Source organism: Fringilla coelebs (assembly GCF_963513975.1).
Source record: "Fringilla coelebs genome assembly, chromosome: 3".
Taxonomy (NCBI): Eukaryota; Metazoa; Chordata; class Aves; order Passeriformes; family Fringillidae; genus Fringilla; species Fringilla coelebs.
The window spans coordinates 65,127,464-65,139,528 of NC_140030.1; the positions used below are offsets into that span (position 1 = coordinate 65,127,464).

At 38.0% G+C, this 12,065-nt stretch overlaps 1 protein-coding gene across 1 annotated transcript in view; it reads left to right on the plus strand.

Moving 5' to 3' along the window:
• Positions 1-12,065, plus strand: part of MAP3K5 (mitogen-activated protein kinase kinase kinase 5) — a 98,496-nt gene that overhangs the window by 76,077 nt on the left and 10,354 nt on the right. The window contains exons 16-24 of the mRNA XM_084202077.1: positions 1,096-1,223; positions 2,171-2,307; positions 2,910-3,015; positions 3,969-4,126; positions 4,617-4,794; positions 5,609-5,629; positions 6,690-6,867; positions 6,962-7,130; positions 9,962-10,147. Of these exons, the coding sequence (XP_084058203.1) occupies positions 1,096-1,223; positions 2,171-2,307; positions 2,910-3,015; positions 3,969-4,126; positions 4,617-4,794; positions 5,609-5,629; positions 6,690-6,867; positions 6,962-7,130; positions 9,962-10,147 (1,261 nt within the window). The remainder of the gene's footprint in view (positions 1-1,095; positions 1,224-2,170; positions 2,308-2,909; positions 3,016-3,968; positions 4,127-4,616; positions 4,795-5,608; positions 5,630-6,689; positions 6,868-6,961; positions 7,131-9,961; positions 10,148-12,065) is intronic.

Below are 12,065 nucleotides of genomic sequence, written 5' to 3' on the forward strand. Positions count from 1 at the left end.
TAATCATACTTTTCATTTACCAAATAATAATTTTCTGCAACAGCTGTTTTCCAGTGGGATTTTCAGATCACCACCTTTTTTTTCCCCCTACACTATTTTAAGAGTCCATCTTCCACTAGTAGCTTGATGCTCTTTGAGGGAGAGGTAATAAAAGGGAGTGGAAATCACAGGTACTTTTCCCATAACAACCTCAATTGCAAATGCTGCAACTACTTTTCACATTTGAACTGACAGAAGGAGGTCAGTGTCCTTCATCTACCTTTTCTTCATTTCAGCTACCCTGAAAGTGTTGCCACAGATGTTAGTGCTTTAGAGAAGATAGCTACCAGACTGTCAGCATATTGTCTACATTTTGCCAGAAATACACAGAAAACACACAAAATCTGGCAGCTGACCCACCTCCAAGGGAAGCGTTAGGGCAGGCCTAGGTTAGGAAGAGTGTCAAGGTGGACCTAATACATCGCCTCAGCACATTTGAGCTCTGCTGAGCTCTGGTGGTGTTCAACACTGAGGACAGATCCTGACTCCAGAAACTTTCTTGCCAAAAAGGCTGTTGAAAAGCATATCTCTTAAAAATACTTTATCTTGGATTAAATTTATTTTGGTGAAGTTGTTTTGATTTGTTCCTGTAAATATCTCTCCATTAATTATTTCTGTTTTCTTACTCTGATACCCCATCTAGCCTTCAGCAAAGGCTTCTACTTTAAAATTTAAATGGGGATTCATTTTCATTATTGAAGTGTTTTTATTTATACACTAGCTTTATAGTTTTCTAATTCACTTTGGCACCAGTATGAATCCAACCACTTTCACAACTGTTTATTCTCTTGGAGTTAGAGCGGAGTGGAGTTTATTTTTCAGAAATTTTTTTTCCTCACTCTATTTATGTTTGTAACATTTTTTGTGTATGAATACACAATATTGTATATATTTTGTATATATTATTTGTATTTACATATGATCACATAATGTTTTAGTATGTGCTGGTCTCAACCAGTGTTGTTAAATTCATTTAACAAATACTAATTTTCAATGTAAGCTGTTTCAAGACTTTCTTCACTATGATGAAGAATAAACTGCTTCTTTACTTTTCAGATACTCCCAACCTCTGCATGAAGAAATAGCTTTGCATAAGCATCTCAAACACAAGAACATTGTCCAGTATTTAGGTTCTCTTAGTGAGAATGGCTTCATCAAAATATTCATGGAACAGGTGCCAGGTGGTAAGTTTTGAGAGAAGACTGCTTTGGTGGTTGATAGGTTTGTTTGATTTTTTAGCATTTTAAAAGTACAAAAACACATAATAGGGCCATGAGACATATTTCATACAGGTGTAATATTCTACAGTGTCTCTTTGTGAAATCAATAGGGAAAACGGTGTCTTCAAACTGCTTGAGTAGTTAGATATGGTGCACTACCAATAAATCTCAGATCATGGCTATAGCAGGTGAGCTCCATTTGCCTACAGATCAGTGATGGACTGACCTTGGCTGGATCCCAGGTGCCCAACAAAGCCACTCTGTCACTCTGTTCCTCAGCTGCATAGGGGAGATAATATGCAACCCCAGGCTCATGGGTCGTCATAAGGGCAGGGAGAGATCACTCATCAGTTATCCTCACAGGAAAAATGGACTTGACTTGGGGAGACTCATTTAATTCACTGTCAATCCAATCAGAGTAGGGCAATGAGAAATAATGCCAAATCTTAGAAGCATGTTCTCCCTACCCCTCCCTTCTTTCTGGACTTAGATTCACATAGGATTTTCAAACCCTTCTCTTATCATTGGTGCAGGGGGATGGGGAAAGTGGTCAGTTCATGGAAATTGTCACTCCTTCCTCCGCAAGGGGAAGGCTCCTCACTTCCTTACCCTGCTCCAGCACAGATGGGGTCCCTTCCAAGAGAGACAGTCCTCCATGAGCTTCTCCAGTGCGAGTCCTTCCCATGGGCTTCCGTTCTTTGCAAACTGCCCAGGAGATACTGAGACTCTCTCTTTAATTGCACAGTCAAGTGGTGATGCAAGAAAGCATTTGACTGGAGAGGACTTTCATTATAGATGAGATGCCTGCACTTGGATTGGGATTGATGCTTGTTGTTACTTTTTTTCCTCTGGGGGAGAAAGCAGAATTTAATTGGATTTTTATTCTCACTTTTTGCTCTCCAAAATTACAGGCAGTCTTTCTGCTCTTCTACGATCAAAATGGGGACCATTAAAAAATAATGAGCAGACAATTGGCTTTTACACCAAGCAGATTCTTGAAGGATTAAAATACCTCCACGATAATCAAATAGTGCATCGAGACATAAAGGTAAGGATTTGCAGAGAATGAAGCCTGACAGTGTTATATAACTGCATAACCATTTATTTGTCCTGTAATTTAAAAACCTTTTTTCTGAAAGCTCTCTGTTATTCTGAACCATGGGTTACGTAGGCGAACCATTGTTGATTTCAATTTGCACCAATAAAATATGCTGGGTTTTTTGTTTGTTTGTTTTAGGAAAATTCACATATAGCAACCTAATATGTGATAAAGTAGATACTTTGTTTTCAAAGACATGACTGAATTTTCATAAAATCTGATCGAAGTGAAGATGATTGTGGATGGTATAATTAGCAAGTTCTTTTCCAAGGAGATTGCACATGAAAAAATGCTTGGCTTGTTTCTTTTAAAAAAGCCTTTTTTCCTCTTTTAGTATTCTTTAACTGAACTCCTTCTGATGAGAGGGGACATTCACTCTGAGATGAAGGTTTTGTTAATGGGATTGCATAAGGCAGGAACACTATTGATTTCTCTTTCATCTCTTAAGAAGTCACTTAGTAAAGGGTGTATTGTAGAAACAGGTTATGTAAAAAGTCTTAGATGAAGGGTCTGCAGAGAGAAATAATTGCTCTGCATGTTCTTTTCCTCAGGGTGATAACGTGCTTATCAACACATACAGTGGAGTGTTAAAGATTTCGGACTTTGGAACTTCAAAGAGACTTGCAGGAATCAATCCTTGTACTGAAACCTTCACTGGTATGTTCCCAGAGGAGATTTTTCTTATCCTCACTCGAACTGTGTATAAAGGGTCAGAATCCACAGATGCTGAACTTTCATTGACTTCAAATCAGTATAAAAGGTTACTGGAAGAATAACTTTTGGATATATAATCTTAAGCTACACGCTGTACTTGTATGCACTGTTCAAAGAGAGTGCTGTTTTGGATGTTCTGCTTGTGACATCAAAGTCCTCTACCACAGAAGAGCTGTGTCTCTTCTGTGCTTTATTTGAGTCTCTCCTGTGCTTGCGTCTTTTTCCTCTTGCTGATCTTTTTCTTTCATGATTGGCTGTCAGGACATCCTGACTTAATCTCCAGAATCATGTATCTACAAAACCTGTCATTCAGGCTCCTCCTTCTGTTTGATAATTTGATTTGGGTGTTAAATCATGCAGTGGCACTGCATTAAGTAGTTATGTAAAATGAGAAGTGACTGTTACTTTAATTCCATCCTTTGCTCTTCCATTGCTTCTGTAAAAGGAACAGAATGCAAGATGATGTGTCACATTGATTCCCTTACTTCAGAAGAAAATGTTCATCTCACCTACTCTTTTAGGTTAAGATTCCAGGTTTCTCTTCCTTTTCCTCTCTGGGTACAATTCAGAGTGCTTTACCATATTTTATTCTTAAGATACAAAAAAATAAATGAAAGCTATCTCTGATCCAAAGCTCATTGAAACATTTAGCAGTTGTCATTGACATTGAAAAGCAATCTCCAGATGAGATACCAAATGCTTTAAGCACAAGTAATATCTTGAGCAGTATTTTTGATTTTATATAGAATGCATGTGACAATTTTGAGTAATAAAAGGAGATTTTTAAACTCTTCTGATATTGCTCACTCCTCAGTCATTTTGTTCCTCTTGTCTTTTAGCTGTCTCTTTGCAGCATTATTACACCAAAGTAAACAAAAAGAGTATGTTTTAAACAGGTACCCTCCAGTATATGGCACCAGAGATCATAGACAAAGGGCCACGAGGCTATGGGAAGGCTGCAGACATCTGGTCTTTGGGATGCACAATCATTGAGATGGCTACAGGGAAACCCCCATTTTATGAACTGGGAGAGCCACAAGCAGCCATGTTTAAGGTCAGATATCTTCTGTGTACAGCTCAGAGTCCTATTTCTAAACATAGGAAATCTGATGACTGTTTTGGAGAATTAGAGGTTGCAAGAAAGGGAGATAACATCCTCAGAATCCAAGTGCTTCCTTTAAGAACAATAATCTGATTCAGCTGAGAGGGAGTGCTGTGTATTTTTAAATAGATTAGTAGAGACATAGCAGCTATTCAGCTGCCTCGGTGTTAAAAAAACAAACACCACCATACTGAGAAAAAGAAGGAAGTTTCTACTTTGTGAAGAGCCTCTACTTGCAAATGTGGGGGTTTTAAAATGTAATTGTTTATGCAGTTTTTAATAGTTTGGGGTTTTTTCTCTGAATTAATAAACTAGTTGTATAAAGTTAATATTAAAACCTGAGAATTATATACCACTTCTACTATCTAAACAGTTTTTGATGTTGTTTAGTGTTTGGGGGAAGAACAGTTCAGGCCATTGTTTCTCCCTTTATTTGTCTCAGGTGGGGATGTTTAAAATACACCCAGAAATTCCTGAATCCATGTCTGCAGAAGCCAAGGCTTTCATATTGCGCTGCTTTGAACCAGATCCTGATAAACGAGCTTTTGCTCATGAGCTACTTATAGACGAATTCTTGAAGGTTTCAAGCAAGAAAAGAAAGTCTCCTTCAAAGCTATCAGGTAAGCATTGCTAAATTCAGTCTGGAAGTTTCCTCTTGCTCATAGTACTGTTTTCTGGAACTGCTGATTAAGTATTTAAGATGAACACAGTGGATCTCTATCCCATGTGAATGCTCAGTTCTGGCCTTCTCTACCAGCAGCTTACTGCAGAAATGCTGTTGTAGCAGAATTCTGTTATCATATTGTCACAGAAGTCAATTTGTATAAATATTTCTAGTATTTTTTTAAAGTCTGTGATTTTGTGCAGCTTTTATGGTTGTTGCATTTTTGTTTCATTTTTTCCCTTTTAAAATTTCCATATGTTTTCATTGAAAGAATATTTATATAGAGTATATTTTGTGTAAGGTTAGAACATGCCATTAAATCTCAGTGGAGATTTCTACATAAGCAAAATTAATCTTTGTCCCATGGCAAAGGTGCATACACAGCATTATTTTTGTTTCATGAAATTTCATTTCAGGAAATGTTCATTTCCTGTAGTGTTGTAAATTATGGAAAGTAGCAAAGGAGTTTTGAGAGCAGTAGTAACATATTCTATTGTGTGTGGATATATACTTGGGAAAATATCTTCTGTATATTTTTAGCATGATACTTAAAGAAAGAAAAATATCAGGTAAAGGAGATGACAGTTGATCACTTTTACTCTGGTTTCCACCCCCTCAGAATAAAATTAAATTGCAATAAATTGCACTCTTGGAGACTGCAGCCAGGAGAATTGAGACAATCCATAAAAATGGGAAGTTATCCTTTAGATTTTTCTCAGTTAATTTCAGCATATTTAACTTTCTTTTTTCTCTTTCCTTTTCTCACACAGTCCTTTCAGCTAACACAAATGGTGAGTTTTAACCTACTTGTCCATCAAAAACAGACCTGTGTAGATACTGTAGTTATCACTTATCCGGTATAATTTGTCAGCACTAAAAAGATGGAAAGAGAAGTGGTCACAATTGTGAAAATAAGTGACCCTTCTCTATTAGGAACATCTAATTCATTGTGCATATCTGAAATACTGTTTTTAATCTTAACAGACTATGGCTTAGTTGTGCAGGCAGGCAGGATACAGGCTTGTAGGGCTGTCCTGTCATTTATGGGGACATTTGGTGGAAACCAATGGCTGTTTTATAGTAGCCACAGAGCCAAGGTTTGTTGAGAATGGTAACACGGATTTTTTATTTGACTAAATTCTATAACTGACAAACCAGAATGCATTTGGGACCCCTTGTCAGACCAGGATATAGGATACTCATCTCTTTCAGGAAATGAACTGGGAGAGTGTGGGAGGGAACTGAACACACACAACGCTTCATGCTGAATTGGTATCAAAGTACATTTTAAATGTGCACATGTGAAACAGATATGAGTAGTTTCCTGCAGTGGTAATGTGTGCTCTGGATTTAAAACCAAAAGTTATGACTTAACTGCGTGTTTATTATTATTAGTCAATGCTTATGAATTAATTAAACTTGTACAAATGAATTTGATGAAGAAATGTATCTTATGTTTTACTATCTACACTTATATGTAGTGTATATATAAATATATACACCCATAATATTAAGATCTTGGAAGCTGCCTGGACAGCTTAGCCTGTAGAAAAGTTTTCCTATTGCTGGAAGTCATGATAGGAGATGCACGTTCACTTCAGTGTTGAAGTTCTGTGAGTGAACTTGCAAGAAGCCCAGAATTTCCATCTTTCAGGAATAAAAACATACCTGAAGGATAACTCTATTCCATACAAAAACGTTTTAGGGGTTTTTTGTCAATTTTTCTCTAATATTTTGTGTTGGTGTGTGGGAAGGCTGGAGTTTTTCTGTCTCCTCTGAAAAAACAATCTTCACTTTAAAACTCCGATGGCATTATTAAATTCTAATTTGTGAATATTCCTACACAAATAGAGTATCTTCGGAGCATATCCTTACCTGTCCCTGTTCTGGTGGAAGATACAAGTAGCAGCAGTGAATATGGTTCTGTCTCACCTGATACAGAATTAAAAATTGATCCATTCTCCTTCAAAACAAGAGCCAAGTCCTGTGGAGAAAAAGATGGGAAGGGAATCCGGTCCCTTTTTCTGAGGTAAAGAGCTACCTGACATTTTTGTTACACAGTAGATTAGGAATGTGTCCATCAGGATGGCTTTTGTAATGTTTCTTTTCACTGTGTCATTCAGCATCCCAGATGAACATTTTGAGGATCACAGTGCACCTCCTTCACCTGAAGAGAAAGATTCTGGGTTTTTCATGCTGAAGAAGGATAGTGAAAGGAGAGCCACCCTCCACAGAATATTAACTGAGGACCAAGAGCAGGTGGTGAGGAACCTGATGGAAGCCTTGACTCAGGTAATTTCAGAGGGCAGCAAGAATTTTATGGAATTCTCAGACTTCTCTGCAGTTACCTGAAACTCTTGAAATTAAACATAGTAAAGCAATTAGAAATGAAGTTTGATTAAACTAGAAAGCATACACCGTGTAAGCTTTCATGGTTACTGTTTTATTTGGGCTATTAAAAACAGGCTTTGAAATTGTTCATGATGCATTACATAGGCCTTTTTTGTTTGTAATTGCTATGTATATACCTCAGTATTAGTACTGGCAAGACAACAGAAAAACATGTTTTCATGATACTCCATTTTGCCAGTGCAAAATTCAAATTTGAGTAACTCATAGAAGGTAGGTGATCTCCAGGAGGGGATTATCTTGACCCCCTTTTAAAGTTCTGTGTTCTGACTGACTGGTTTGACCAAGGGAGGTTTAGGTCATTTGGCCAACTCTGGCCTTATGTTAGGCTATTGTATAGAAAAATTTGGGCTGATGGATACACCATTGCCTTCTAGCCAACAACTATAACAGGGGAAAGAGGGGGCTAGGGAGAAAACAAATTGCAGCTATTCCTCAGTGCAGTTGGGAGCACGTATGGAGGGAAGATGTAGTAATTGTGAGAGCTACAGCAAACAACAAAATAATTGCAGAATGACCTTTTGGCACTCTTTTGTGGGGATGATTCATTATGATGATGTATCAGTTCAGGACTACACTGAAGAAATAACAGATCATGAGCTCACTGCTAAGTGTTGCAACACTGTTACTGGATGACAGGATTTTTTGCTCTTGTTTGTGTGTGTGTTAGTAGTTAATTGATTCACTTCACTCACAAGGCAAAGTATTGCTGGCCTAAAATATTTGTATAAAACATGACAACTCATCTTCTAAAGACACTAGTGTTTAGAAACTGATGCAAACCAATATGATTATTATGCATGTACTACAGTTACTGTAAATGGAAATGGGTGCCATGCAAATGAGCTTCTAACTCTTGGGAGGGGGAGAGAGTAGCCCACAATTATCCTGGTAACTACAGAAAATGTTAAAAGATAAGGCCGTGAGAAAGACATTTGTGATCCGTGCTTTGCGAGAGTGTTGCTGTAACAGACAGTTTTTGCATGTGTATGCAAGTAATAGTCAGTAATCATGAGAGGTTGAAATTTAATCACAAATCCCAGAGAGTGTGCTCAGTGTTTCATGCCTTTCTCAGCTTGGGCTGGAACAGCTTGAGAGAGAAGCAGAGACATAGAATTTGAGAGCCAGAGAGTTCAAAACTCATGTTCATGTGACTGGCTGCCCTTCAAAAGGATGCTGAGCCCTGACTCCCAAAGACTGTTTTCTCCCTTGAGAAATGCAAGAAATTACTAATAGAACAAGCCTGGTTTGCTTGTTAGGCCTCATCAGGGTTTAGGATTTCACAGAGTTTTTCTCTTCACAAACACTTTTCACAAGAAAAGTTTCAGCAAAGTCATTGGGTTTGAGGGCTAGGGGAGGAGAATGCCCCTCACAAAATGGGTCACTATTTCTAATTAGCAAGTCGTACTGCTTCTCCTGTCCCCATAGTGCCTAGTGCCTTGGTGGACTTGGATCTTCTAGTCCAGGGCTACAGTGTGCATTTACCTATCTGCCCTAATGGCTTTTTAATTATTTACCTGGAAAGAAGATTGGCTACTGCAGAACAGTGAGAGATCCACTTCTGCATAGAAAATCATTGGGTGAATTCTTCAAAGCAGATCAAGATCAGAGGCTAGGACCTTTTATCTCAGGTGGATGTTTTAGTCAGAGGTATCTTTGCACTAGAAGTTTTTTTAAGCTTCTTTCTCAATAAAATTGTCTTTGTTTCATCCTGATCAGAATTACTTGACTGTAGTTAAAAGCTCAGTATTACTGGCAAACAAGAGTTCTTGGTGTCTGGCCAGCCATAACATCCATGGCATAAAACTGGCAAATGCAATAGAACCAAACACCATATGTCCTTCTTTTACAGAAATCAGCGTTGGATATCCTTAGTCTATATAAATATTTACTTTACTTCCTTCAGAATAAGCATCTAATACTTGATGTTGAATTACAACTCTGGCTTAATTTAAGTTTTGGCCTTGAAATTTGCATTCACTTGGCATAACTTTACTTATGAGACCAAATACAGTGCTCTGCTTCCTGGTTACTTAGGCTGATTATTCTGATGAATGCTTTTGAGCTTTTTGCTTTTGGTAGCTCATCCTCACAAAAGCTTTTAAAAATAGGCAAATGAATATTTATACTAGAAAGGTGAGATCTTTGTAGACTTGCTTTAAGAACAGCTAAGTGTAGAAGTTCTGTATTAAGGGAAATGAGGAACTTACGTAAGAAACAACCAATCCCTTTGTGAGCCTCCTGCATAACTTTGACTAATCTCTTCTTTTAAATGCTGCTGTAGGACTTTGCACATTGTCTCTGAGAGGCACCCAGAAATTAGAAGCACTGCAAAACATGTGTGTGTTTGCAATGAGTCATTTGTAGTACCCAGTGCACAGTACATTTATTCATATCTTTGTTCATTGCTGTACAAAGACATATAGACACTACAGTGTGCACACATTCTTCAGCAAATGGTGTAAAATGAAGTCAGCTACTTGTTCAATGAGTTCTCCCCTGCCTGTCACCAGGGAGCTCAGCCCCAGAGCTCTGTGCTGCTGCGGTTATGCTGCCACCAGCACCTGACCTGCAGCTGCACCTTTCCCTTAACCATAGCAGCAGAGTTTCTGAAAACACGTATTGCCAGCTGACATTATGGACTGAAGTCCTTCTGGATGTATGTTTTAAAAGATGACTATCAAAACTATTTCTTTTCCTCTCTCTTCTGCCAGGGAGCTGAAGAACCCAAGCTAAAATGGGAACATATCACAACACTTGTTTCCAGCCTCAGAGAGTTTGTACGGTCTACTGATCGCAAAATCATCGCAACCACACTTTCAAAATTGAAGCTGGAGTTGGACTTTGACAGCCATGGTATCAGCCAAGTGCAGCTTGTGCTGTTTGGTTTTCAAGATGCTGTAAGTTGTCATTTTTACTAAGAAATTTGTGCACCTAAACTGAAAAAACTGAAACAAACCAGGACCAAAGAGAACTTGTTTAACTTCCACCCAGAGCTGCTGAAACAATATTTGAGGGCTTTGAAACTGTAATACCAAAATCTGAACCCACAGCAGTGACTTGGTTTGGTTGCTTTGTGATCCTTTGGCAGGACACAGGCCCTGAACACTACTGAGATCTTACTGATTAAAGATATAGACAGTTCAGAATCATTGTGTGAACATTGTGTCATAATAGTAAGGCAGGAAAGCCTTTTTTAAAAATCTCATTTTGGAAGGTTTTCTGGGTCATAAGGCTAACAATAAATGTCAGGTTTATCCTACATAAATGCAGATCTCTTAAACTTCTCTTACAAATTAATGCATTGCCCCCCATAGTAGTCTGTCTACCTTGTAATACTGTATTGAATTCCTATTTTTATTAGTGTTATATGTATTTTGATTAGCACATTTCTGCCAAACTAGAAATTATTATTTCAATTTATAATAAGCAAGATAAGGCGTATTGTTAATTTTCTACCAATAATAAATACAAGATTTATCATTTCCTACATTGAACAACCAAACACATGCATGGGTAGCCTTTAAATAGCCAGTTTACAAACAGCAAATGTTTTCTTAAGGTATGTATTTAAGTGTTAGTTCCCAAGCACTTAGGCTTAATGATTAAGATGAATAATGAACATGGGAGGGTGCAGCTGTGCTGAGCATCACTTGTCCAGACTGAAGTCATGTAGTAAAATGAAATGACAATTCAGGTAGGTATTTGAGGTGGATGATTCTTTTAGAATTCAAATCTTGTCAGACAAGTAGAAGAGCTGTCAGGAAAGATGGCATAGCATGCAAACTGTTGCATAGACTACACTAACAAGAACTAGATGCTTTTATTTAAAAAAAAAAGTGTTAAATTAATCTGTGAAAGAGATCTTTCTGCAAATCAAAAGCTTTCTCTTGGATTCTTTTGACTATGTTTTCAGCTCTCTCTATTAATCTCATATTAATATTATTTTGATACTGGAAACATACAAGGTCAAGAAAACGATGCAGGGGGTAATAGTACAGATACTTGTATTGCTCTTCTGATAGAGATGTCACTGGGCATCAGTTGTTTGGTAGTAATTGCCTGGGTTTCTTATTCTTATCAGTAAAAAATTTACTTTCTGTTAACTTCATAATTACAAGTTGTTTTTTTTAAACTGACAAGTGTCTCTTTCATTACTATCTATTATTTAACTAAAACCCACAGAAAGTTAAAAGAAAAAATTTGCTTTATATGTGTGCAATCTTAATTCTTTTGGCCATACAATAGATTTCTGTTCTACACTGAAATCCAGAACAGGATCAAGACCTCAGATGCTGCAGAGACTGAGGTACTGCTAAAAGTGAGGGAAAGTAGTTCCCCTGCTGTTGGTACTTAAGAAGGTGATCTTAGGTTACAGCATTTAATAATCACAACATCCTTATCAGACCAACCAAGAAAAAGTAATTTTGTAATGTCATATAAATAACTAAAACATATTACAATGGATGATTGTGACCTTGACAAAGTTAGATTTTGTTTCTTCAGTTCTCAACAAAGCTAGACTTAGCTAAACATGTCACTGTCTCAGTAGCAGTGGGTATGGGAAGGTGCACAGTGCTCGCACAGGGGAGCTGTGCTGCCTCAGAGGGCAGTGGGCCAGCCTTTGGGGCAGCTGCTGTCCAGGTGTCAGGCCCAGGGCAGGTTCTCCCAGCACTGCTGACAGCTCTCCAAGTCCAAACACAGTGTCCAAGTGCCATCTCGTGGCCATTGGCCATAGAATTGAGCAAACACAGGTACTGTGTGCTGCGTGGACCCTGGCTGGCAGGTAGAGGAAAACCCCTACCCAGTCACTCATTC